This window comes from Rhinatrema bivittatum, chromosome 8 (assembly GCF_901001135.1).
Source record: "Rhinatrema bivittatum chromosome 8, aRhiBiv1.1, whole genome shotgun sequence".
Classification (NCBI taxonomy): Eukaryota; Metazoa; Chordata; class Amphibia; order Gymnophiona; family Rhinatrematidae; genus Rhinatrema; species Rhinatrema bivittatum.
The window spans coordinates 19,405,998-19,433,227 of NC_042622.1; the positions used below are offsets into that span (position 1 = coordinate 19,405,998).

Consider the following 27,230-nt stretch of genomic DNA (forward strand, 5'->3'; position numbering starts at 1 on the left):
ATGAAAGTATGTAATTCTCTTTGTTGAGTTAGCCAATGCCATCCTTGAGTGTTTGCGTGAATAACCATGTTTTGAGCTCTTTTTTGAAGGATTTGAAGTTGCTTTGAGAACTCAGGTGTTCTGGTAGAGAGTTCCATAATTTTGGTCCAGCAATAGATATGGCTCTGTTCCTTGTTGTGGATAATTTGGCGACTGGGAGTGAGGGTATGACTAGATTTACTTTACTTGCTGTTCTAGTTGTCCGTTGTGCTCTGTGTATATGAATGACATTGTCCAGTGCCATGTTCTCTACATTATATATTGCACCGTGTAGTATTGTTAGTATTTTGAATTCAATTCGTTTTTCCACTGGAAGCCAGTGAAGGCTGTTAAGGACAGGGGTGATGTAATGTGTTCTGTTTTCTTTTTGCCGGTCAGGACTCTAGCTGCTGCATTCTGCAGCAATTGAAGTGGTTTTAGGGTCGCTTTAGGTAAGCCTAGCAAGAGTGAGTTGCAGTAGTCGAGGCTGGTGCAAATTAGGGATTGTAGTACTGTTCTGAATTCTTGAGGGTGTAGCATTGGTTTTAGGTGTTTAAGAATTTGTAGTTTATAGAATCCTTCTTTTGTTTTGCTGTGATGTGTTTTTTGTAGCTTAGATCATTTTCAATCCAAATGCCCAGATCTTTTACGTTATCTTTAAGTTGTAAGCGGATATTGTCTATATTAAGGGATGGGTGGTTCTTGGTCCTGAGTTTGTTCTTTCAATTACAATGCATTCTGTTTTGCTCATGTTTAGACATAATTTTAGGTGGTTTAGCATGTTCCTGATTGCATCTAGGTGAGAGGCTGCTACTATTAGTGCATCTTCTACGCTGGAGGAAATCGGAATGACTTGTATGTCATCGGCATACATATAGTATGTTATTCCCATGCTAGTTAGCAGTTGGCATAATGGGAGTAGATATATATTGAAGAGTGTCGCCGAAAGAGCAGATCCTTGTGGTACTCCTGTTTCAAGTGGAATTGCTTCAGATGAGTTGTTGTTGATTGAGACTTTGAAGAATCTGTCTTTTAGGAACGAAGTGAACCAGTCCAGGGTTTTATCCATGAGTCCTATGTTTACTTCATTACATAGCCGTCAATTCTGATTTTTCTCAACTGCTGGCACAGTAGGGTATGGTCAACAGTGTCAAAGGCTGCCGATAGGTCAAGTAGTACCAGGAAATAGGCTTTGTCACTGTTAAATCTCTGAATATGGGGTCCATTAAGGATAGAAGTAAAGTCTCAGTTGAGCGATTTTTCCTGAACCCAAATTGGTTTGGATGTAGAATGTGCTGGTCATCTAGATAGTCTTCTAGTTGTGATAGTACTGTTTTTTCGAGAATTTTTGAGAGAAATGGCAGGTTGGATATTGGTCTATAATTTTCCCAATTGTCAGAACAACTGGTATTATTTTTTAGTATAGGTTTTATCACTGCTTGTTTTGCCATATCAGGGATGTGATTGTTGGGGTGATGGTGCTATTTATTAGTTTTAGGGAGCTAGCTGGGATGGGGTGATTTGCAGGTTTGATTTTAGTAATGATTTGAGTGATTTGTAGTTTAGATACTCTGTCGAAAGTGGTCCATTTGGATGGTTTGTATTTTTCTTCATCTTGTATGGTTGGTGAGCAGGTAGAGAATTGAGATTTTAGTCTAGTTATTTTTTTCTACCAAATGAGTGGCGTATTCGTTGCAGGCATTCTTTGATGAGTGGTTGTTGTTCGAGATAGAGGAAGATGGGTCCTTGATTAGATGTTTAACGACATCGAAGAGTAATTTAGAGTTAAAAAATTACCCCATGAATCTGTTTGGCATAGTATTCTTTTTTTGCTTTGTTGATTAGCAACTGGTATTGAGAGAGGAGTGATCTGTATTTTCCAAGTGATTCTGAAGTCAGGCTTTTCCGCCAAAGTTTCTTGGATTATCTCAAAGATTGTTTAGAGCGTCTGAATTCCTCATTGCACCATGGTTTCTTTTGTTACTAGCTGGTAAACGGTGAAATTCCTCAAAGGCTTGGGTATCAGCCTTTCCTCTTCCCCAGCACCATCCCAGCACACTCCAACCTCCCTCCCCAGCCCAAACCTAGAACTCTCCCTCCTCCCCAACCTGACCCCAGCACTCTCTTCAGCCCTCCCATCAACATTCCTATATTCACAGACTGAAACCAACTTTATCATCCATCTCCCAATCTTTGACCTGACCTAATTCCAGCAATCTTGTTATTCCTCACCCCCCCCCCCCCCCCCGATCTGTCTGCTTCTCTCCGGTTCTGCAGTCCTCTTTTCTAAGCCACCCATCAATGTGGCTCCATCTGTTTCCTCAGCTCTCTAGTTTCCTGTGGCCCTGCCAGCAGTCCCTGTGTCTGCTAGTCTCTCAGTGGGGTGTACATGCTTATATGGAACTTATGTATATGTTCATAAGTGTGTGCATGTAACTCAGAATTTACAAGTGTACACTCTGAACTAGATTCATAACTCGGAAGTTACGTGCATAGCTCACACAGTACGTACCTATGCTTCTCAGTGGATGGCAGGCTGTGCATGTGCACCTCACCTATTTGCATCAATTGCCTCCAGGTCTCTCTGTTTACCACTCCAGCCACTCTTCTTCAGTAAGCCGGCAGGGAATAGGAGAGGAGGGGTGAGTTCAGAGCACACGCTGCAGACAGCATGTAGGGAGCAGCTGGAGAGGGGATGCAACACAGACAGCTCAGTCTGCTGCAGTGATTCCAGGATTAGGGGCTCCGCTGAGAATAGAGTGGGGGTGCACAAGTCATGGAGCTGTGTCTTACAGAGGGTTAGGAGCAAAGAGAGTGATGGCGTTAAAGAGGGAGGAAGGGGAAGAATCCTGGGGTTATCCCTGGAGGGGGAAAGTGGTGGGGGCAGAGAGAGAGAGAGCGTGGACTGGCAGCTGGGGAGTGATTGGGCATGGAGCAGAGAAAGCTGATTATGCATTATTCCATCCTCCACCTCTGCTAATGAACTGCAATCTTAGGGTGATCACAACTCTGAAGTTCTGAGGGGAGAGGGGAGAGAGCCACCCTCTCTCCCCACCCTCTCTCCCCTCCCTCCCTCCCCTCCCTCTCTCCCCACCCTCTCTCTCTCCCAGACTAGCCACCCTCTCTTCCCTCCCCCGCCCCTCCTGCTGTAATTATGTAATTATGTTTTCATCATTCATGACCACGATCAAAGTTTGTAAATATATTTTAATCTCCCATTCCCCTTCCCCCTCGCTTTACCTTTCAGGCTCCATCTAGAGCCTCTACGCTCTCACTCATAATCTCCCTGTTCTCCCCTCCCCTGTTCCATGTAATTTCAACCTTTTGTTACAATGTAAACCGATATGATGTGTATTTTAATGTCGGTATAAAAAAGATGTTAAATAAATAAATAAATAAATAAATAAAATGAATATAGGTACCACGAAATCCGACAACTTACCCACACCTAAAATTGACTAACAGTGCTAACATTTGGTTCAGTATCTAGAAAAAGAACAGCAATAGAGAGTTGTTTGAAAGCATAATCCCTTATTATATTTATTGCTCGCATGTGCAAGCATCTTCCTGATGCTTCAGTAAGTTTCAGGTACACCGGAGATCTGGCTCTATAGAAGGTAATAAAGTTAAGGTAGAACACAGGGAAACACCTCAGCCAGGGTGACTGCTCTGGGGTTACTTTCCTTGGGGGTTGTACCTTAAGTGCTACTACCTTGCCTTCCTGCTAAACTAAAGCTCTTAAAGAGACAGCATCCTTGCAACGCACCACTCCCAGGATGCATTGCAAACACTTAATTTCCGCATATAACAGACAGCAGCTGATGAGCTGCTACAAAGGCAGCAATCGGGAATACTGCGAACATGAAAGATGAGATCATAGCTCTTTTTTCAATGATTACGTTAATAAGCACATCCCTCTCCTCCCAGAAAAAAACTTGCATGTGTGCGCCTGCCTCTTCAGCTTAACTGTCTAAGACCTTTGCTGGGAAAGAGGGTTTCCTGAGCGAGGTTTCCTTTGCTAAGCCTTTGGTACCGAATGACTGGGATTGTTCACGCGGATCCGGTGGCCTGCAGTAGCTGCCGTCTCCGGAGTGACCTCTGCTGCTCCTGTCTTGAGTTCTGATGGGGCTCAGAGAGAGGGTAGGAGACTGAGGTAAAGAGCCACCGTGGGGGCAGAGCTGAGGGGGCGCCCGCTGGCGTTATCTCCCTCAAGTGCTCTGTCAAGGCCATGAGATTCGCCACACGATCAAACGAATTCAGCTGGAACCTTTGAACAACGTTTTCTCCACTGGGTGGATAAAGGGGAAATGCCTTGATTTGCTGATTTAGTTTCCTTTAGGCTCATAAAACACCAACAAACTGCAGTCCGAGAGATTTGATTTTGCTTCTGATTTCTCCATCGAAACTTCCCCTTCCGGCACGCAGAACTTGCCGGTGCTTCTCAGGGGCGCTCGAACAGCTCCTTGGGACCCCGCCCCAGCCAGTCGGGTTTTCGGGATACCTCTAATGAATATGCATGAGATTTATTGGCTTGCACCCCCTCCTATGTATGCAAATATTTCTCACGCATGTTCATTAGGGATATCCTGAAACCCCGACTGGCTATGGAGGAGGGGGGGGGGGAGGGGGCCCGAGGACTGGTTTGAGCGCCCCCGGCTCTATCTGACCCCCTTTGAGTCCTTCCTCTCTGTCCTGAGTCCTGAGGGATGGAGGGAGGAGGAGACTGCAGGGGAAGAATTAGCCATCAGGCCCAGTCCTGTGACTGCTCAGGTTCCCCGTTTTGAATGTTTGCAGTGATCCGGAGCGGGAGCTATTCCCTTTTTGACACCGACAGCGAGGAAGATGAGGAGGAAGAGCACGAGGAAAAGAGAGAGGAGGAGCCCCCCAAAAAGAAAACAGCTTTTCAGGTATCTTATGTTCCCCGCCCTTCCTGGGTGCAGAACATCGTCGCCTTTCTGATTTTCTGCCTGAAGAAATTAATCTTGGGGGGGGGGGTTCGCTCTGTTTCATTTTTTTGGGTTCTTTTTTTTTTTATTTGTATTTTGTTTTAAATAAACAAAATAAAAAAACAAAACAAAACAAAACGTAAAATATTTTTGGGTACCCTCCACTACCACTAGAAAAAATGCTTAAAAATTCAGTTCGGGCCTTTCCCCGATCTCCTCGGTCCCTTACCGCTCTCTTCTTCGTTTGAAATTTTCCTCATGGGGCAGAAGGGGACCCTGCGGTGCTCCTGTGCTGACCGGGGCAGGCGCCGTTCTTCACTCCTGCACACGAACGCGGCAGCGGCCTGCGGGAAGGCAGCGACTTCTTCTCCCCCGGCCGGGGTGGTCTCATTAAAACAAACTCAATTTCATTTGCTTTGGGGTTTGTTTTAAAAATGAAATAAAAGTAAACGGGGGAAATGTCATGAAGGCGCCGCGCTTCGTTTCCAACAAATGTGCGACCCTGCTAGGTGTGAGTCGAGGCACTGGCCAAGTTGCCCCTTCGAGTGCGTGGATCCCCCCACGAACCCCCAGAATCGTTGTAGCGACCCATTCGGAGGGATCTCCCCATGACGCCTGCAAAATTGGGGTTTAGCCGTTTGAGACTTTACAGATAGGCTGAGGTTAACTGAGCCAAGGCAATTTCTGTGTAATGAATTTCTTTACTGTATATTTTATAACAAAAATCTATGCTCAGCTCTGATATTTATGTCACTTACATGGTTAAATATGCTTTAACCTGAGCAAAGTCCACTTAGGTACCCGGGGAGTACTCTACTCATGGCCCCTGATTTAATAAAACTTGACAAGTTCGTTTACCGTCTGATTTTCCTTAATCTTTGATGAAATTATTATTACCTCAGCAATTTGGTTTTATTTATTTGTACTATTTCTTCTCTAACATGCAGATCAGAGCAGTTCATTTAGGTCATTGCTTTATAAAGGTTTTCTACCATTTAATGGTGGTATGGGATGAGTCGTCATTTCTGCTGCTCTGGAGCCTACGTAACAGTTTTATATCCGAGGCACGGTCAGAGACCCCTCTCGCTGCTTCCGGGTCCTCCTCCCTCCCTAGCCGGCAGGCTTGCAGCCTCTGCCAAACCCCCCCCCCCCCAGTCGATGCCAGCAGCTTTGCCCTCTTTGATCCACAGAGGGTTGAGGTAGGGTGAGGCTGCCAGACTCATCGGACGGTGATGCACTGCTGTCGGCCAGGGTGGGAGAAAGGAAGGAGGACCTAGGGTCTGACGAGAACCTGGAAAAGAGAAATGGAGATGGCTTGGGTGGGGAGGGGGGGGGGCAGGGGTCACAGAATTCCAGGTCGAGGGTCGGGGAGAAGAGCGTCCCCTGGACACAGAGCCGCCCGCTCTGTTCCGATTCCAACGCCTGACAGTGGGAATGCGCTGGGGCCCGGCCACTCTCCACTGGTACTTAAACTGGGTTGCACAGCGCAATGCGTCCCCTTCGTTATTATGTTTTAATTATTTCAATTTATAGGTAAAAAAAACCAAAAAAAACCAAAACCTCTGAGCAAGTTACAAAGTTAAAGCTATAATCTTTTCGTGCAGCTGGCTTACGAAGCTTGGATGACCAGCTCCAAGTCTGCCTTAAGAATCCGGAAAAACGACGAAACCACAATCAGGAGAGAGCAGAGGAAAAAGGAGGAGAAGGAGAAATGGCAGCTGGAAGGTGAGGTAGCGTTTCAAGCCAGGCAAATCCAATCAAAGGTTTACAAGCAGCCTGAAAAAAAAAACAATCTATTGAATAAAACGAATGCCCCTGCTGCACATCTGAAGGTAAAAGCTCATTGGTTCACAGGCAGCAGGTCTGATCCTGCATTCTCTGCCTGCGAGCTGCGACCCAAGAAAGGTGAGAGATGTGCCAAGTGCCCTTTGGCTACTGATACTCCTTTGTGTGTGCACCTCAGCTCCTTAGGCAGGACCCTCAGCCACTCAGGTGCTATCCAGGTCTTATCAGGAGCTCTTACCAGCTGGGTGAGACGCTCTTTCTTCCTAAACTAATCTAACAAGGTGCTGCCGGGAGCACCCCTGGCACTCATTCCAGCACATGACGCCCCCTAACGCCTTTCCGCTAACTCAAGGAGCGTTTATCTAGTGCCTTAAAGTACTCTGGTGTTAGACAAAGTTTACACAGGTACTGCAGGCCCCTGCCCCAAGCAGTTTATAATGGGGTAGATTTTCAAAAACGGCGCGTTTGCGTACTTTTGGCAGATACGCGCGTAGCCGCGCGTATCCGCTAAAATCCTGGATCGGCACGCGCAAGGCTACCGATTTCGTGTAGCCGGCGCGCGCCGAGCCGCGCAGCCTGCCTCCGTTCCCTCCGAGGCCGCTCCGAAATCGGAGCGGCCTCGGAGGGAATTCGCTAACGCCCTCCCCTCACCTTCCCCTCCCTTCCTCTACCTAACCCACCCCCCCCGGCCCTGTCTAAACCCCCCCTCTACCTTTGTTGGGGGATTTACGCCTCCCAGAGGGAGAAGTAAATCCCTGCGCGCCAGCGGGCCGCTAGCGCGCCGGGACGCGACCCGGGGGCGGTTCCGGAGGGGGCGGCCACGCCCCCGGACCGCCCCGGGCCAAAACCACACCCCCGAGCCCACCCCCGAAACGCCGCGTCCCGCCCCGAAAACAGCGCGCCGCTCGGCCCCGCCCCTGACACGCCACCGCCATGCCCCCCTCGGAAAACCCCGGGACTTACGCGAGTCCCGGGGCTCTGCGCACGCCGGTGCGCCTATTGAACATAGGCGCACCGGCGAGCAGGGCTCTTAAAATCCGCCCCATAATCTAAGTGAGAACGCAAGGCAGGGAAAGATAAATATTTGTAATTACATAAATATCAAAGCACCAGATGTGAAGAACAGGAGCTCTGTGCTGATCCAAGTTCTCTCCAAAGAGCTGGGCCGGTGCTGACCGCGAGGTCTGCCTCTCATGTCTTTGCTTCGGGCTTGAAGTTTGGAAGCCCGAAACGGACCTTCCACGTCCCTGCATCCGAGGTACCGCGTAACTAGAAACCGTGTGCATGCCGTGATTAAACGAACCGCTGGAGCTAGAGAAATGCCGATCCCGCCTCGCCGTTAGAGCCATGAGTGAGCTTCTCTCATCCGTCTACTCTCTCTCTCCTTCTCCACCTCCACGTGAACCCCAGGGACGGCGGACGAAGGACCCAGTGAAGCCACAATGGATATCGGAAGCACCGAAGAGGAAAATGTGGAAGGACCAGGTGAGAAAGTTCATGTAAAAGTGACCACTGTAATGGCAGTATAGCACTTTTCCTACCCCGTAAAACGAATCCCAGCCTGCTTTGTGACCGAACACCTCAGGAAAGCATTCACAGACACCGCTGGCATCCATACCCAGCAGTACCTTATCTGCCCATATCTGCCTACTGTGCCGCTGCAGGTCTTACTCGATCTGGGCTGTTCTCCCTCTCTCCTCACCACCGAGGTCCGTTCGTTTCAATTTCATGCATGCACGAATGCACCCCGCTCCTGCCTGAAAATTGCTCTGTCCAAGGAGCAGAATATATGAAAGACAATTCAGGGTATTTCATCTTCTCACTGCCGAAGGTTACTTCTAGCTTTCCGATTAAAGCCAGAGCACAATCTTTCACTTGTATTCACGTGGCCCTGCAATTTTTAGATGATGTATGTGGGATTCACCTTAGGAAATGGTCCCTGGAGGCTGTTTCTCACATCATTTTCCAGTTAATGGCCTCTGTCCTGAGAGGGCTGTTTTCCTGTAGCATTTCCCACTGCAGGATGGAAGCTCTCAGTCGCCCACGGTCATAAACCGCACACAGTGCGTTCCGTTGTTCTGTTCTGCTACTGAGCTTGTCTTATTTTTGGTTTTAAGAAAGAGTGCCTGCTTGATTTTCCTCCCCTTTATTTTTGCCTGGTGACAGAAACTATCGTCCAGAGGGTTGTGAACATTGCTAAGTTCTCCTGGGTGTTCATCCAGGCCCTGCTTGATGACATGATCGAGACGCTGAACTCTCTGTGCAAAACCAACCTGGACATAGCAAGGGTTTTAAGAGTCGAGAGGTGCATGTTACGGAGAGAACTGAACAAGGTGAGGTCGGGGGCTGGTCCCACAAAATCTTCCCTCAGCGTGTGCTGAACTCCCTCACCATCATAGAGCGATCTGGAGTTACAGCTGGGGCAAGCTGCCGCATCCAGGCCTTGAATGGTCCTCTACTACAGAAAGGACACATGGACGTAGAGGCTACACCTTGGGGTCGCAGCCTCACCCTGAGGTCACCCGAGCAGGAGGGATCCGATCCTGGCTTTGCCACATTGGTTGCAGGGATTTGGTGTTCTTCTTTTCCTGGGAAACTCAACACAAATCCATGCAGGCAGTGGGACAAGTCCAGGACTGAATCAGTCTGTTTAGCTGACCTGGAGTGAGGCAGCAGAGCTAGTTAAACCAGAGGGAGCGTCCGTATCTCAGCCAGTGATTCTTCCACATGTCCAAAGGAGGTTTTAAGTTATCGATAGACCTGCAGTAGGGCGATCGCAGCACTCCCCTAGCCTTCAGGTTCAGTGCCGTCAGGTCACTGTAATGCCATGTTAAGGCATAATTTTCCCCAGTGGCAGTCACTGCTGTGCTGGATCGCCGGTCTTCTGCAGCCAGTCCACAGGACACTGTGTTGAAGTGTCATTTTCACCGTGGCTAGTCCATAAGACGCTGCTCATCCCGGTGCCAGAGCGGTGGCCGGACCCCCCTCCCCCCCCCCCCCCGAAAGAATGATAACGGCTACCACTCTAGCCGGGCTCCCACATCGCAGAGTCTGGCCTGCTGAACCAATGCAAGGATTCCTCTTCCAAGGTTGCATGCAGCTTCCTGCAAGGGCCGTGGGATGGTACCAGGCGTTCTCCTGCTGACAAAACAGATGCCGCCTCCTTCTCGTTTAGGGAAAAGAGGCGTCGCAGGAGAGCATCCTGCAGTTCTACAGCTCGCAGCAGAGAAAGTGGGATCCCACAGCGTCGTCCCAGGATGAGAATGAATCAGATGCTGCAGGAGCAGAGAGGAAGGGGGACCTGCACCTGGCCTACCACAAAGCACCCAGCGTGGAGTCCAGACTGTCTCAGGACAGCGTGGTATCCAGGTTAGCAGCAGTCAGCAGCACCTCACGGCTGCCGGGGTGGGGGTTTCCAGTTAAAGTACGGATTTAATGCAATGGAGATAAAAATTAGTCATTGATGAGCGATGAACCAAACTGCGAAGCAGTAAGGAGCCTTCCCTTTCCCCTTTCTCAACTGCTACACATTTCTGCATGGCCTTGATTCAAACGAAGGCTGCCAAGCTGTGCTTTTGTCAAAGATCTCCCGACAGAATGACCCTCTGTATTTCCATCAGGCCGATACAGAAAACCCCACGGGAGAGCCGGCGTGCGCACGCTCTCCCGACGCACGCCCAGGCCACTCTCCTGGGTGCGAGATTCAGAAAAAAAAATATTCAACTGAAGGCCCGCGGTAAAAGGAGGCACTAGGGACACTAGCGCGTCCCTAGCTCCTCCTTTTTGACAGAAGCGCAGCTGTCAGCGGGTTTGACAGCTGATGCTCAATTTTACCGGCGTCGGTTCTCGAACCCGCTGACAGCCACAGGTTCGGAAAACGGACACCGGCAAAACTGAGCGTCCATCTTTCAACCCGCGGGCCGCAGGCAGATTTTAAATTTTTTTTTAACTTTTGGGGCCTCTGACTTAATATCGCTATGATATTAAGTCGGAGGGTACTGCCTTTGGCAGGCGTTACTTTCTGTATCGCAAGGGAATAACTACTAGTGCCATCAACATGCATTTGCATGTTGCAGGCGCTATTAGTTTAGGGGGTTGGATGCACGTTTTCCACGCGCTATTACCCCTTGCTGTATAAGGGGTAAAAATAGCGCGTGGAAAACGCGCGTCCAACCGGGGGCTAACACTTTACTGTATCAGCCTGAATGTGAACCATTCCTACCGGTAGTTAAATAATCTCTTAGATTATTTTTTCTCCCCTCCGACTCTATTAAACATGAATTTTTATGGTCTGTCTGTTGCTCTGCTTTAACAGCTGTGTTACGGAGGATATTATTCTCTCCAGAGAATTAACGCAAGAGGATATGGAAGAAACGCCTTCATTGACCTATGTTAGAAAGCCCGTGCGAATGCAAGCTTTTGATTTGGCCTCGATGGACAGTGTGGCTTCAGGGTACAGTATTCTGACCGCTTACACCAAAAGAGGTAGCCCTGGGAGTGAGCAGTAAGAAATAGACCTGTTGGAGACAGGATGCTGGGCTTGATGGACCCTTGGTCTGACCCACTATGGCATGTTCTTATGTTCTTATGTGTTTGGGGACCTATTGGGTACTTGTGACCCAGACTGTCCATTGCGGGAGGCTCAGTGGACCTTGGTCTGAGCCAGCACAGCATTTCTTACACACTTCACAAAATAAAATTAGCTATTCAGTTTAGCCAACTGGTACTGTAACCACCCCCCTTGCATTAGATTTAATGTGGGTAAAGAAAGCTACTTGTAAAAAAGGCAAAATTCCCCTGGTGCTTTCCAGTAACATTCACAGAAAAATGCAAAACTGTGCCCAGAAGCAGAGCCAGGGTGACTCCATAAGTCAGAACAAAAACTCTTTTAGCGGACACCGGTGTGCCTGTCCTTCCATAATATTATAGAAAGATACTAGCCGCACTCCTGGAAATTGGTTTCTGTATTAAGCTGAAAGAATACAATGGAGGAAAGGGTCATCGAGCAGAATCAGCCTCCCTCTGAGCCCTGCCGAATTGCCTTCGACTCACCCAACACATCAGACAGATAGTCAGTGAATGCCAGGCTCATTCATCAGTTACTGTGTCGCCCCTTTTGTAACTTCCCACTGTATCGTGTGTCTAGAGAGGCTGCCGAAGGCTCCGAGAGATCATCAGACGAGGAAGAGGAAGCAGGAGAGGAGAACGCAGAGACAAGAGCAGACATCCCGCCATCCTACAGCACAGTGCTGGTGGTCGATGCTAAGCCACAGCCTTCCTCCTCTGAGGGAGAGGGGACCTCTGGATCTCAGGGACTGAGGAGATCAGGGGCAGGCAAGCCCCTGAGTGAAGTCCCAGTGTTGATGACCGCTAGCGAGCTGCTGCTGAACAGGCAAGGATCTCCTAACTTCACTACAGTGAGCTTAATATTCAGCCACTTACTGAATTCAAGTCAAAGGGCTTTACACTCGTTCTGAGGTGACACCTCCTGGGCTATTTCTTATTTTCCGCAACTTCCATCGATCACTGTGGAAAACAAACTTACATTCATAAATGAAAGCAATGCAGACCACATAAAATAATAAACAAAAATACAATAAAAATACAGCATATAAGAAAAAAACAAACTTTATTAGTTATGCTTAGTAATAACAGTAAAACATTAAAATCACTGAGAGTACGCCTGTGCAAAAAATATGGACTTTACTTTCTCCCTAAATTTAAAATAGTCCAGCTGTTCATGAGTTTCTACTGGCAAACTATTCCACAATATGGATCCAGCAATAAAAAACCCTTTGCACTTGTCTCAATTATGCGATATTGATGGAATGATATTTATCTGACGTTCGTTCTGGTGTTTTAGATTTATTTACCTAAATAACATTAGTGGAGTGATACATACAATACGGTGATAGCCTGCACAGAGCTGCATTTGTAACCCTATAAAACCTTGGTAGATGGGCCATTTGTATTTTTTTCTGCTGGCATTTACTGTGTCACTATGTATTCTCTACTTGTTTGATGTGGCATTGTATTATCTGCTGCTAATTATGCAGAAAATAGCTAGATAGATGACAGGAGAGAAGTAGTGCATGATAGAAAGAACTATAAACATACAGACAGACAGATGGGCAGGCAGATAGGGAGAGAGAGATGGACAGACAAATAGAGACTGATGGACAGATAAACAGACAGAGAAAGACAGATGGACAGACAGATTGATGCCTGGCTGCATAACTTTACAGTTTTCTATTTTGACCTGTATGTCCAGTGACATGGGATGGTTCCAGTGCAGGTGACTGAGGTTCTCCACTGGAGACCAGTTGGACCTGAGATACCGTAACACCATTCTTTCTTTTGGTGTCTGTCTCTGCAAAGTTGTGCTTTCTGGGGGCAATTTACACTGGCGAGTACCGATTTATCCCGGTAAAAACCTTGACCCGGGTAACAGCATGCTTGGGGGTTCCACGATACTCATTGTGCTGGCTCAGAAAGAAACACCCGGGTTTCTCTCTTCCACACAGCTAACTTTCCTTCCCAATCAGTCTTCAGGCAAGATCTTTTAAGTTTGAAATTATTTATTGTACAGATAATTTTCCATTACTTACAATTGTCGCATTCCAAACATGTAGCCCCAGGCAGAGATCTTGTAGCTGGAGATAGGCAGAAGAAGGGAGGTGGAGTTTCTTGGGATTCAGGGTGAGAAGACAAAGGGTTCTGAAGCTGATTTAATCTTTAGAATTAAAGCGGTAGGAAGAAATGTAAAAAAGCTAATTGCATTACAGAGGTTGCAGGCACTTCTAGCTTTGAGGCAGCATGGATGAGACTAACAGTCTTGGAGAGTGATTACAGGAAACGTCCCCACAAGCTGGGGCTAGAGGGCGAGATCCAATGGTAGTGAGCCTAGGATCCATGTGACACAGGGGGGAACATGAAGGGCAGTCCTTTGAGCCAATAAGGCACTTAAGAAGACTCAAGCTAGATTGAGAGGGCATACTTACTCCTCCCAAGTGAGAGAAAGTAAAGGATGAAGGGAACTTCTCTTAAGAGCAAGCTCCTTTAAAGGCAAGGCTCACAGGTTTTTATCGTGGGTTACAAAAGGGTGTTTCCACTAAGTACAGTATATACAGACACAAACATGTACCTACTTGGTAGCCCTTGACGAAGGCTCTCTTAACAAGGCTCTTCCTTGTATCGTGGCTGGAGTTACAAACCCCAGTGGATCGTGAAGGCTGTTAACTGTGTACGGGATGCCTCGGTAAGTGTGCAGTTTACTATTGGTCGAGACTTCAGTTGTGAAGACGTTCCTCTTTGGATCCCAATTCAACTCAAGGCTTCGTTGGAGAGGAGGTGTGTCCACTCTCAGGTCCGAGTTCTCTGAGTCTTTAGCATGATCCTCTGAAGAAGTTGCCTTCGTTACTTCAGGATTGTCGGAGGCTATTTCATGGAGCCTTAGACTGGTGCTTGCCAGTGTTGCTTTCTCTTCAGTAGGTAAGGACCTTAGCTCGTCATCTACGTAGAAATCCTTTTCCACGAGGTGTCTGGCATCTGCATCGTACTCTTTATCTCCTTTTTGGGCTGTCCTTCTGAGCCCGGGCGTGGCCACTGCAGGCGATGAACTATTATTATCTACCGAAAGGGTAAGTTTGTTGTCATCCTTGGCAACTTGAAGCACTGGGTCCCCTAGATGTTCCTCTGCATCTAATGGGAGGGGCGATCTGACTGGTAGCTGAATTGAGATTCTGTTCTTCGCAGCTTAGGATCTCCTTGGTGCTTAGGTGATTAGGACATGGTTCAAATAGAGTAGGATTCCATCCTCTGAGACATTCGTGGTGTATGCCTGAATGCTTGGTCTCCCTGTTCGATTCAAGCCGACTTTGCAGACTATCACCCATCCCAAGGCAAGTCGGTAAGCGTAGGGACTGGCTGTTGGGCCGTCACGCATCTCCAAGACTTTGGTCAGCACTAGTGCGTCTCTGCCCAATAGCAGCAGGATTTCTGCTTCCAGGTCTAGTGGTGGGAGCTGGTGCATTATGGACTTTAGATGAGAATGGTACCGAGTGGCTTCTGGTGTGGGAATCTCATCTCTGTTGTCAGGCATCTGGTTGCACTCGATGAGCATGGGCAAGTTTGACTTGTTGCTACCTCAATCGCTTCTATCACATACCCGCCTGCTCTCCTCCCTGTCACACAGGTGACCCCTGAGCAGGTTTTGAGGTTGTACGGAGAGTAGTGGTGATGGATGCCAAACAAGTCGAAGAATTCCGGCCTTGCCAGGGATCTGTTGCTCTGCTCATCTATGATGACATACATTTTGACTGCCTTCTCAGGAAGCTCTTCGGGATACACTCTGGCCAAGCATATTTTTGTGCAGGATCTCCCGTCGCTATTTCTCCCATACACTTGTGTGTATTTGGGGATCACTTCAGGCTCTGGCATTTGCTCATCCTTCTCCTCCCCACCGTGGTTTGGACTGGGGTGTGAGGTCCCGGAAGAATGGGATCGTGTTCCATCAGGGTGCAGGGTGCTATCGTGTTTGTCGTCCCACACTCTGAACACTTGATGGCTATTTTACAGTCTTTGGCCATATGGTTGAACGAAGAACAGCACCGGTAGCAAATTCTGTACTTTTTCAACAGTTCTTTGTGCTCTTTCAAAGGTTTCCCCTAGAATCCTCGACACTTTCTGAGTGGGTGAGGTTTTTTATGTATTGGGCACTGCCAGTCTGGATCTTCTGCCCTATCCATATTGGGAAGTTGATCTGGTGTAGATGCTGCAGGCGACACTTCCGTTTTGTGTATGGAAATGGGCTTCCTGCTGCCGCCATGCTCCTTGGTTGGCCTTTCGCCCACTCTGTGGCTGGTTCTGTGTATCTCATGTGTGCTGTATGAGAAGCTAGGGTCGTTCCTGCGCCTTGCTAAGTCTCTTATGAACTTTGCGAAGACATGAAAAGGTGGGTACTCTTTGTTGTCTTCTTAGTACTGTGCACCATGAGATGCCCATTTATCTTGTATATCACTTGGCAGTTTATTTATGGTGGCATTCATGCCTCGTGATGTGTCCAAAAGGTTGAGACCCGGATAAATTAGATTGGCCTTCGCTGTCTCTACCTCTTGGAGGAGATCTCCCAGTTCTTGTAACTTTCGGTTATCCTTTCTGGATATTTCTGGAAAGTTTTCCATTTCTTTGAACCATGCATTCTCATCTCTATGGCAACTGGTCCCAATAATATCGCTCAAGTCTCTCCCACACCTCTTTTAGCGCTGTAGGAGGATCTGGGTGGAAGTTTTTTCATCTTCTCATGTGTTCGACCGATTCACGTCCCAACCATTTCATCATCAAGTTCATCTCTTCCTGCGGGGTTAATCTCATATCCTTCACAGCATCTTTAAATTCAGATTTCCATGCCCTGTAACTCTTAGGGTGGTCGTTGAACTCGTAGAGCCCTGCGGTTATGAATTCCTGGCGAGTCATATACCTTGCTAAGTCTTCTCTTTCTGAAGACTTGTCCTGAAAGGTAGTGGGCCTTGATGGGTGGATGACTTCTGGGTGATCAATTGTCTCCTGTTTAGGTTCAGGGTGTTCAGCTGGGGCCCTTCCTGAGTGTGGCTGCCCAGTTTTTGTTGTTCCCGATGCCAACGGGATGTTGGGATCCATGGTTGCACGGAAGTGTCTGCCTTGGGGCGTGTGCTTGTGCATGAGTTAACTGCCATGCATCCATGCGATTTAGAGCCAATGGATCACTGCCATGGCGTTCAGTTTTCGTGGCATTTTGCGCTTCAGGTCTGATTTCTTTGTTCGAGGCCTCTATTTGTGAAGGGAGGCGTGCTCTCTCCTGGTGCGAGGGTTGCTCTGGGGGAGGTGCCATTTTGGTTCTGGCGTGAGTTGGAGGGTGAGCCATGAGGTAGTTCAGCGTCCACTTGGCCGTGTCTTGCTGGGCCATGAAGCTGAGTGGGTCCCCTTCATCGACGTGGTTCTGGGCTGCGTCAAATACCTTAATTTGGGCTTCAAGGATTGCTGCTTCTCTTTTCTGCCGCAACAAGTCCAAGGCGATCTCTCGTTCAGCCTTTTGGTGCGCTTCGGCGGCAGCTGTAATGGCAGCTGCGGCCATAGCTGTAGCGGCAGCTGCAGCAGCTGTGGCAGCAGCTGCCTTCTGTTGTTCCTCTATTCGGAGCCCTTCTCTTTTAAGGGCTGCTTCTTATTCATCGTACTGTATGAGTGCTATAGCTGCTTGGGACTCTGCTCTCTTTTGGAGAATGATAGAGCTGAGTTGAGAGTAGCTCGAGTGCCTTCACCCGTGTGACCTCACGGACCTTGATGTACACTTAGAGGCGTGAGATTGTTGAGAGCCTGCCTCGCACATTGGGTAATCTACTTCTGCCCAGTTAATGGCATCCATTACCATTCCCTGGCGAATTTGGTATAAATTATGTTGGTGGCCTCTTTCTTCGAGGCTTTCTGTAGTGTTGGTTCGTGTTAAGAACTTGACATACTCCTCTGTAATGAGCTAGTAGGTTTTGAAATGAAGCCTCAGCTGCTCTATGTGGTACTTGAGGTTGGTGGGTCTTTCTGTGACCTTCTCTCTGGCTTGCTTAATCCTATGCCACTCCCTTTCTATATTGTGGTCATGCCCCTGTTTGCTTTTCTCATAAATCTCCACATCTTTCTGTGTTGGCATGCGTAGTCTTTTTGATTTACTGCCTTCATCTCTCCCTTCACATTTCTCCCCTATTTGCTGTGTGACATTTTTTAATTCAGTGGCTTTGGCTGGCTGTTCTGAGGTGTCCTGCTGCCCTGCCATTTCAGCCATAATTCTTTCTATGATTAGGTCTGCTCAGGCTGAGCTTCTGGTAATTAACACTTCAGAGGTTTGTCTTTTGGTGATTGCTCTCTTCTTCCCGCCTTTAGAATCAGCAGACCTGGTTACTATGACAACTGATTGCTTTCTGCCTGTAGCATTGGCAGGGGGGAGGAGTGAGTTTCTTGGCCCAGGGAAACTTGAATGGGCTTAAGTACCGTCATTAAATCCTTTTGTCTGAAGCCCGGGCTTTTGCTGCTCGCTGCTCAGGTTACACAAAGCCAATGCTTCTTTCCTAGTATTCTTTGCTTACAGTTTAGGCCGACTTTTTAAATCTGTGTTTGCTTCTTAAATGCCTTGCAGACTCAAAGTTAGTTCTGAAGTGTAAATCTTTACAATCTAGGGTTTTTTATGCTTGGTTCTTTCCACACTGAGGGTATGAGAGGTTCATTCAAATGCAAGGCAGTCTTTAACGATTTCCATTCAATGCAAGCCTTTCTGTAGCACCGCTGTGTTGAAACCCCTGTTTCGTTGTACTGCATACAGTTCTTTTTAAATGTTTTCAGTTCAAACAAGTTTCACAGACTGTACAAACAAATTTTACTGAGTTTCTACTTGCTGGTTTCTCACTTGTTATTATCTTCTGTATGATTTGAGCTTTTACTTTCAAACCACTGGCGAGCTTTTCTGCTACTTTCTGAATGATATAGCCCTTCATACTTGCTGTTATCTAATTAGCTTTTTTACTGTGCTGGCTCAGTAAGAAACACCCGGTTTCTCTCTTCCACACAGCTAACTTTTCTTCCCAATCAGTCTTCAGGCAAAGATCTTTTAAGTTTGAAATGATTTATTGTTCAGATAATTTTCCATTACTTACAATTGTCACATTCCAAACATGTAGCCCCAGGCAGAGATCTTGTAGCTGGAGTAGGTAGGAGGGAGGAGAATGGAGCTTCTTGGGATTCACTGTGAGAAGACATAGGGTTCTGAAGCTGATTTAATCTTTAGAATTAAAGCAGTAGGAAGAAATGTAAAAAAGTTAATTGTATCACAGAGGTTCAGGCATCTCTAGCTTTGAGGCAGCATGGTTGAGACTGACTTAACAGTCTTGGAGAGTGATTATAGGAAACGTCCCCACAAGCTGGGGCTAGAGGGCAAGATCCAATAGTAGCGAGCCTAGGATCCATGTGACACAGGGGGGAACATGAAGGGCAGTTCCTTGAGCTAATAAGGCACTTAAGAAGACTCAAGCTAGATTGAGAGGACATACAGACCCCTCCCAAGTGAGAGAAAGTAAAGGATGAAGGGAACTTCTCTTAAGGGCAAGCTCCCTTAAAGGCAAGGCTCACAGGTTTTTATCGTGGGTTACAAAAGGGTGTTTCCACTAAGTACAGAATATACAGACACAGACATGTACCCACGGCTGGGGACAGAACACTCATACTTTGAGCAGCACTGGGAGGCAGCCTTCCCTGGGGCATTTTTAGATCAGTGGAGGAAGCGAATGCACGTAGATTGAAGTTGCAAATTCATGTACGATATTATCCAGGCATAAAATACCCAGAGAAAAAATGGGTGCCCGTGCTCAGGGGACAGGTGGGAAGTGTTCTTTGAAGTATGCACACAATTTCTCTTTGCATGTTGATGCAAAACTGCGGGTAAAGCGGGCTCCCAAATGTTGCAGCGTTGTGGGCAGTCTGGAATGTATCCTCTGCGGATTTCAAGGCTCAGCATGCAGCTAGAAAAGCAATACTGATGCCATCGCGTCCATATATACATTTTTACCATGCAACTTATTGCTTTTTGAGAGATTTTCTCCTCTTCTGCATTTCAGATGGTTTCAGGATGAGGAGCTGGAGCAATCCGACAAGTTCTACGAGAGTCTTCCCCGCCCCATCCGGCTGGGCTTTGCCTTGTACCACACCATGGTCTCAAAGTCCGAAATGCTCTCCTATTTCGCTATAATCCTAAACCACATGGTCTCGGCGTCCATCATCACGTTGGTTCTGCCCATCCTGATCTTCCTGTGGGCCATGCTGTCGGTGCCGAGGCCCACCAAACGCTTCTGGATGACTGCTATCATTTACACAGAGGTCTGTGTCAGGTGCCAGGGTGCGCTGTCTTACATAACTGACCGGCTGCATGGCCCAGCAGTGCTCCTCCACGCTGGTTCATTTCCCACTCCCCCGGGACTGCTGAGGAGTCAGCATTCACAGCTCCAGGGGGGGAGGAGTCTGGAGTCATCGCACAATGGTGACACTTGGTGGCTAGATTTAGGGTCCATAATTGTAGGGTTCCTGAAGGAGCCCTGATCTATGACCCCCGACCAAGGGCTGTCATGACTGAACCATGGTAAATTGGGAGGGAATTTAAACTGGGAGGTGGGGAGACAAGTAATAAAGCCTTGAGATTGTCAAATAGCGCCTTGAATGCAGACTTAGTGCAGCGAGGGGAATGAGACAGTGGTGAGACAGACTTAACGGTCCTTGAGGACATCACATGTTACACCTGAGTTTATCAGCTCAGAGACAACACAGAACAAAAACTAAGTATTCTTTAAATATGAAAAGTCAATGTCTGCTGGGAGGTTTGGGTGCAGGGACTTTTTGTAAGCGTAGTAACTCTCTGCAAGGTTTCCGCACATTGTCTGTGGGTTGAAGGCAATTAACCTTTGACCTGGTAGAACACACTTGGGTCTGTATGAAAACTTTTAATGCACATGGAGCTATGTGTAGGGCCCTTCGTTTTCAGTTTTTATTTTATTTTTCCTGTAAATTTACTCATTTTTTCCCACTGACTTTTCTCCTGTTTTTTTTGTTATAATAAACACTGATACACTTTCGGGAAAACTAAAATAAAATTGAAAGTGAAGCTTCCTAGCCATGTGCTCCTGCCTACATATATCACTGGGCGACCTGCTGTACTGAACGGACTTTCTGATAATTAAGTACTACACCAACATCTGGCTCTGAGTTATTTCAGTGGTAGGTGAGCACAGAGACATAGCACTTGAGTTTCATTGGCCAACCAAAGCCCAGATGCTGCTTTACTGAAACATTACATTTTGTCATTAGAGAATATATTAAAATTAGCAAAGTAACACTAAGTCTCTTACATAAATGATGACCAGTTGCATTATTTTCCTGAGTCGTAATGAATTGGCATGCAAACACAGGCATTCTATAGAGCACGCTAATGTTTCTTCTTCTTCAGTACATTAGGATTTGAAATGACAGGTGTATGCTCTCATTTTAAATCAACACAGGGGTTAATAAACGTGCATAAAGGTGAATCGGTAGATGTAGTATATTTGGATTTTCAGAAGGCGTTTGACAAAGTCTCTCATGAGAGGCTTCTAAAAAAATTAAAAATAATGGGATAGGAGGAGATGTCCTTTTGTGGATTGCAAACTGGTTACTTAAGACAGGAAACAGAGAGTAGGATTAAATGGTCATTTTTCTCAGTGGAGAGAGATAAAGTGGAGTGCCTCAGGGATCTGTACTTGGTCTGGTACTTTTCAATATATTTATAAATGATCTGGAAAGAAATACGACGAGTGAGGTGATCAAATTTGCAAATTACACAAAATTATTCAATGGTTAAATCACAAACAGATTGTGATAATTGCAGGAGAACCTTTGAAACTGGAAGATTGGGCATCCAAATGTCAGGTGAAATTTAATGTGGATAAGTGCAAGGTGATTTATTTGGGAAAAGTAACCCTTGCTATAGTTACACGATGTTAGGTTCCATATTAGGTGCTACCACCCAGGAAAAAGATCTAGGCATCATAGTGGATAATACTTTAAAATCTTCGACTCAGTGTGCTGCAGCAGTCAAAAAAGCAAACAGAATGTTAGGAATTATTAGGAAGGGAATGGTTAATAAAACGGAAAATGTCATAATGCCTCTGTATCACTCCATGGTGGGACCGCACCTTGATTCCCTGTACGTACCCGGATCAGTCCAGACCTTGGGTTGAGCCTCCTGTCCAGCAGATGGAGACAGACTAAAACTGAAAAGGGTATCCTATATCAGGACAGAGCCTATCCTGCAGCCCTTCAGTGTTTGTCTGTCTCCAGCAGATGGATCAGCTCACCCTGTGGTTCCCTGATCTTGACTAGTTAGCCTTTTCCCAGTTTTGGGTAGTTTCTATCTCAGGATCAAGCAAGCACTGCTCTTTTGTTCATTTTAAAAAACAAAAGGCAATTGGCTCTGTTTTCGTGTCTCAGGAGACAGTATTGTCTCCACGCTCTTGCGGGGCTTAGGGGGGCTTCGCCCCTTGTGTGGACATAGCCTAAGCCCCTGTTCCCGGTGATCCTATTGGGGGTGAAACTGGTGGTCCAGTCACTCCCCCCTCCCCTGGCTGCCTTTTATCGGACAAGGAAGCCCCCTTAGTGCAGTTCCCTTAAGGATTCTGTATTCCTCAGCTTCCACTTTTTTTGAAGTTAAAAAAAAAAAAATATATATATGGTTTTGGAAGAGGAGCGTGCAGGAGTCAGTCTTCTGCCTCCGCTCCTCCCGGCAGCAAATTTTCAGGACTTACAGCAATCAGCTGATTTTTTTCTACAGCTCGCGGCTTTTCTTCATTGATTATGCCATGCTCCCACTGCTGCCTGTCTTGTGGTGAGCCCTCGACGCGTATCTCGCGCGAGGAGCGCTGTTCAGCATGTTTGCTGGGGGATGAAGGGCCCTCTCCGGCAGCGTGAGTAAATTCAGTTTGGGGTCGCTCCTCTCATCGTGTGGCTAGGCCGTTCCCGGGTCGGCAAACCACGGGAATGGCGGACATCTTGGGGGTTTGAGCAGCTCCCGATTCGGAGCTGCTCAGTGCTGACGATCCGAATTTTTTAGGGTCCCCCCTGATTTGAGTCCTGTGAGTCCCCAGGATGTGGTCCCCTCCCCCCCTCCCCCCCCTTCTTTGGCAAGTCTAGACCACGTTTTTCTTTGGAATTTGTGCTTCTCATGCACAAATCCTATCTGGCCAGCTTGCAGGAGGAGGAGGGGGATCCTTCACTTGGTCCCCCGCCGGCCAAACTTCCACGGATGGCCCCCCCCACTCGCCCCTACACCTCCGGATGCGCAGGGGTCTGTACGGATGCAGGTGGTCCCGGGGCCCCCCCTCTCCCGGACCCTCCAGCACCCCCGGGGACCCCAGATCCGGATCAGAGTCTGGACCTAGCAGAGACACTCCCTCCTCTGGATGGGGATGACCCAAGGGTTCTCCGTCTATTTCAGAAGGAAGAGTTGGAGTCCATCATTCCCTATCACAAATTGCTACTCCTCCGGGAATGGGAAGCTCCCGAGGCGGGGCTCCACGTCGGGAGAGCCATGGACAAACTTTATCCGCTCCCGGAGGACTGCTTGGAAATGCTGAAAATTCCCAAAGTGGATTCTTCAGTCTCCGCTGTGACCAAGCACACCACTATTCCGGTGGTGGGTGCTAAGGCCCTGAAGGATGTGCAGGATCGCAAGCTCAAAAACCACCTTAAGCGTATCTTCGAGGTGCTTGCCTTGGGAGTCAGGGCGACTATCTACAGCAGTCTCATGCAGCGGGCATGCCTTAGGTGGGTTCAGCAATTACTTGGCACCCAGGACCTCCCACTTGCAGAAGGGTCATTTTCGGATGGAGACCCTGAGGGCGGTCATAGCAGCTGTTCATCCTGGCGAATACCTGGCCTCTCTCGACCTAACGGAGGCGTACTTACACATCCCGATTCGCCTCAAACACCAGAAGTTCCTTCGCTTCCATGTTCTGGGCCAGCAGTTTCAGTTCCGGGCACTGCCCTTTGGTCTTGCCACCGGGCTGCACACATTTACCAAGGTCATGGTTGTGGTGGCGGCTGCTCTACGCCGGGAAATAATCTTGGTCCATCCTTACCTGGACGACTGGCTCGTGAGGGCCAAGTCGGAGATTCTCTGCCGGCAGGTCGACCAGGTTCTTGCTCTTCTTACCTCTCTAGGGTGGATAGTCAACTTCTCCAAAAGCCATTTATAGCCTTCCCAGGGGTTGGAATTTCTGGGGGCACGATTTGATACTCGGCTCAGCAAGGTGTTCCTGCCCCATGCTCGGGCATTCAAGCTTATCGACCAGGTGGGCAACCTTATCTCGCTCCCACTCCCGATGGCGTGGGTCTACCTCTAGGTCCTGGGGACTATGGCCTCCACCATCGACCTAGTCCCCTGGGCTTTTGCACATATGCGACCGTTACAGAGAGCTTTGCTATCTCGCTGGCAGCCGGTGTCAGAACAGTTTCAAATGGTGCTTCTGCTTTTGGCTTTTACCATCACCGACATACAGTGGTGGCTCTCCCTTACACATCTTCTGAGGGGAATGCCTCTTCAGACTCCACAGTGGATTATCGTCACTACAGATGCCAGTCTCTCCGGCTGGGGTGCAGTCTGCCAGTCCCTGACCACGCAGGGATATTGAACCCCAGTCCAATCCCGCTGGCACAACAATTGGCTGGAAGCCCAGGCGGTTCGCCTGGCCCTACAGGAGTTTCTATCTCTGCTCCGAGGCAAGTCAGTGAGGGTCCTCGCCGACAACTCCACTACAGTAGCATATATCAACTGACAGGGGGCACGTGGAGTCGCTTAGTGGCCTTAGAAGCCAGCCGGCTTCTTGCCTGGGCGGAGCATCACCTGGATTGCCTGGCGGCCTCCCACATAGTGGGCAAGGAGAATGTTCAAGCCGATTTCCTCAGTCGCCAGTGTCTCGATCCAGAAGAGTGGGAGCTCTCGGACGAGCCATGGAATTGATCATCAGCAGGTGGGGTCCCCCGCACCTGGACCTCATGGCGACTTTGAGCAACTCCAAAGCCAACAGGTTTTACAGCCGTTGGAGGGAGCACTGTTCGGAGGGAGTGGATGCCCTCGCGCTCCCTTGGCCCTCGGATGTCCTCCTCTACGCAGGACCAGAGGAACCACTAGGCGAGCTAGGCCTGTGCCTAGGCTGCTGAGACTTAGGGGGCGCCGCAGCAGACAGCAGAATTTTGAAAGGGCAAAAAGTGCCCTTTCAAAATTCTGCCAGCCTCCGACTCGCCTAGGTGGAGACCAAGCGCCGAGACTTAAGGGGCGCCGTGGCAGGCAGCCAGCTCCCGACTCGCCCTGCCTCCCCTCGAGTGCCACCCTCCCAACAACCCCTAGTGGTCCAGTGGAGGTCCCGGGAGCGATCTGCTGCTCCCGGGGCCTCGGCTGCCACTAAGCAAAATGGCGCCGCTGGCCTTCAGCCCCCAATGGCGCCTGTTGCCTTCAGCCCCTACCATGTGACAGGGGCTAAAGGTAACCGGCGCCATTTTGCTTAGTGGCAGCCGAGGCCCCGGGAGTGGCAGATCGCTCCCGGGACCTCCGCTGGATCACTAGGGGAGTGTCGGGAGGGTGGCACTCGGGGGGAGGCAGGGCGAGTCGAGAGCTGGCTGCCTGCCGCGGCACCCTCTAAGTCTCGGTGCCGATCTTCTTTCTGTGAGTGTGTGGGTATGTGAGAAAGGAATCTGCCAGTTTAAAAAAATGAAATATCATAATACATATACCTGAACTTTTGAAAAGTTGGATGAAAGATGAAATTACTGAATTTTAAGCATCCCTCTTCTGGAAAATAAAATTTAACTTAAAGTGGGTAGAGACAAATACTAAAGCAAAAAAATTAAAGTATTTAAAATGTTCATCTCAGCAAAATCACAAATTTAAGATACTGATACCAGGTGGGGTTTGGGTTTTGTTTTTTTTTTTGAAGCATAATTTAAGCATGAAGACTAGAACAGTTCCAACCTGAAACGGTTTTGCTTTTTTTTTTTTTTTTTTTTTTTAAGCCTTTAGAAAATGTATATTTTTAAATGACTAAGACTGGAATCTTCCCATTTAAAAGGGAAGCTGACTAAGGATGTCTTTCTGTTCCATATCTCCCACATGAATAATCATATGACTGATAGTTTGAAGAAAGACACTTGCTTTATTGCCTGAAAGCGTAAAACAAGAGAAGCTGTATGGTGTGGGTGGCTGTCCCTTGGAAGGACAGAACCTGAAGGAAGGGTGTCATTTGGCCTTTTGATAGGAATGTGGTTTTCTTATTTAACGGTTGGGAGCATCACTTTCACTTTTAGTAAAAGTGAAAAATGCTGCAAGTCTGAAAGCAAGGTGCTTCTGTGAGAGTGTAATGTGTATGTGAGACAGGGAGGGTGCTTGTGTGTGTCAATGTGTGTGTGCGAGAGAGATAGAGCATGTTTTTGGCTGGCTTGTGGCTGTGAGAGAGGGCATGTGTGTGATTGAGCCTGTTTGTAAGTGAGATAGAACATGTGAGTGAGACCTTGTGTGTAAGTGAAATAGAGCATGTGTGTGATTGAAAGCCTGTGTGTAAGTAAGAGAGAGCGAGAGCATTGTGTGATTGAGAGAGACTGGCCAGAGAAGTGATGTGTGTATGTGTGAGAAAGACTGATCAGGGAGATGACTGGTGTGCGTGTGTGTATGTGTGTGTGTGTGTGTGTGTGAGAGAGAGAGAGAGAGAGAGAGACTGGTTGGGGAGATGATTGGTGTCTGAGAGACAGAAACTGGTCCTGAGGGTGTGACTGGTGTCTGTGTGTGAGAGAGAGAAGAGACTGGTTGTGGTCCCTAAGGAAGAGGACTGTGAGGACAGCTTCAGCAGCTACTGCTGCTTCTGGTATGGTCTGCAAGGGAAAGGAGTAGGAGAGCTGCTGGAGAGGGTAAGTAAAGGTGGCTTTTTAAGTTCATTTTTCTTGATTGACTACCATTTTAATTATTGGGTAGTATGGGATGTGTCTGCTGTTTGAAATATTTTATTGGTGTTTGGTAAAGCTTTCAAAATTTGCATGAGTCTTTAATTTACCTATGTTTTTCTACTCTAAATTATTGTAAAGCCCGTTGCTACGTTACGTTACACTGTGAACCGGGGTGATGTTTTTAACGTGCCCCGGTATATAAAAAACTCTTAAATAAATAAATAAATAAATAAATAAATAAATAATTATTGGATATTCTATTCATCAGCTGTTCTGAAATTATTTTATTTGTATGATTTTATAATTATGATTAATGATTTATATATCTTTATTTTATTGATTTGTTTCACGAGGAATGGTGAAATTTTTGTTTTTCCATTGTTACACTGTATAGAGTCTGGCGTGATGCGTTTTACAGTTCAGTTTTTGTCTGCACATTTCTATTTATACTTTATGTGGCTTTATTCTGTATTTGGTGAGGGTTTGTGCTCTGCATGCAAAGACTGAGATGAAGCATTCTTTTAGCATGTGGTTTCTCTGTAGGGATCTGTAGTAGCTTGGCCTGTTCTGTTTTCCTGATAGGAGGTGTATTGATATTTTAGATTCTAGTGTAATATTTCTGGTATTCTTTTTCATAGGCAGGGTTGTTATTCTTTGAGTATTGGCAAATAGTACTGTGTTGATACGGGACGACCATGCCGAAATATATCATAATAGGTATGATGCCATATGAATTCCAAGATGCAAAGTTTTCTTGTTGGCATCACAACAGTGCATGAAATTATCACAACAACTTGTATATTAATTTTACCTCAGAATGTCATTTTTCATGTAAAATATGTTATAAATGCATAATTTAAAATTGTGTATCGGGAGGGGGCGCCAGACTGTAAGGTTTGCCTAGGGTGCCTAATACCCTTGCACTGGCCCTGCCTCTACGTGTTTCCTCCG

General features: G+C 47.6%; 1 protein-coding gene across 1 annotated transcript in view; it reads left to right on the plus strand.

Moving 5' to 3' along the window:
- The window catches only part of LOC115096784 (piezo-type mechanosensitive ion channel component 2-like), a 131,569-nt gene that overhangs the window by 74,128 nt on the left and 30,211 nt on the right, over window positions 1-27,230 (plus strand). Inside the window, exons 29-36 of the mRNA XM_029611884.1 lie at window positions 4,813-4,925; window positions 6,569-6,689; window positions 8,160-8,234; window positions 8,916-9,082; window positions 9,925-10,118; window positions 11,065-11,202; window positions 11,896-12,141; window positions 19,382-19,640. Of these exons, the coding sequence (XP_029467744.1) occupies window positions 4,813-4,925; window positions 6,569-6,689; window positions 8,160-8,234; window positions 8,916-9,082; window positions 9,925-10,118; window positions 11,065-11,202; window positions 11,896-12,141; window positions 19,382-19,640 (1,313 nt within the window). The remainder of the gene's footprint in view (window positions 1-4,812; window positions 4,926-6,568; window positions 6,690-8,159; window positions 8,235-8,915; window positions 9,083-9,924; window positions 10,119-11,064; window positions 11,203-11,895; window positions 12,142-19,381; window positions 19,641-27,230) is intronic.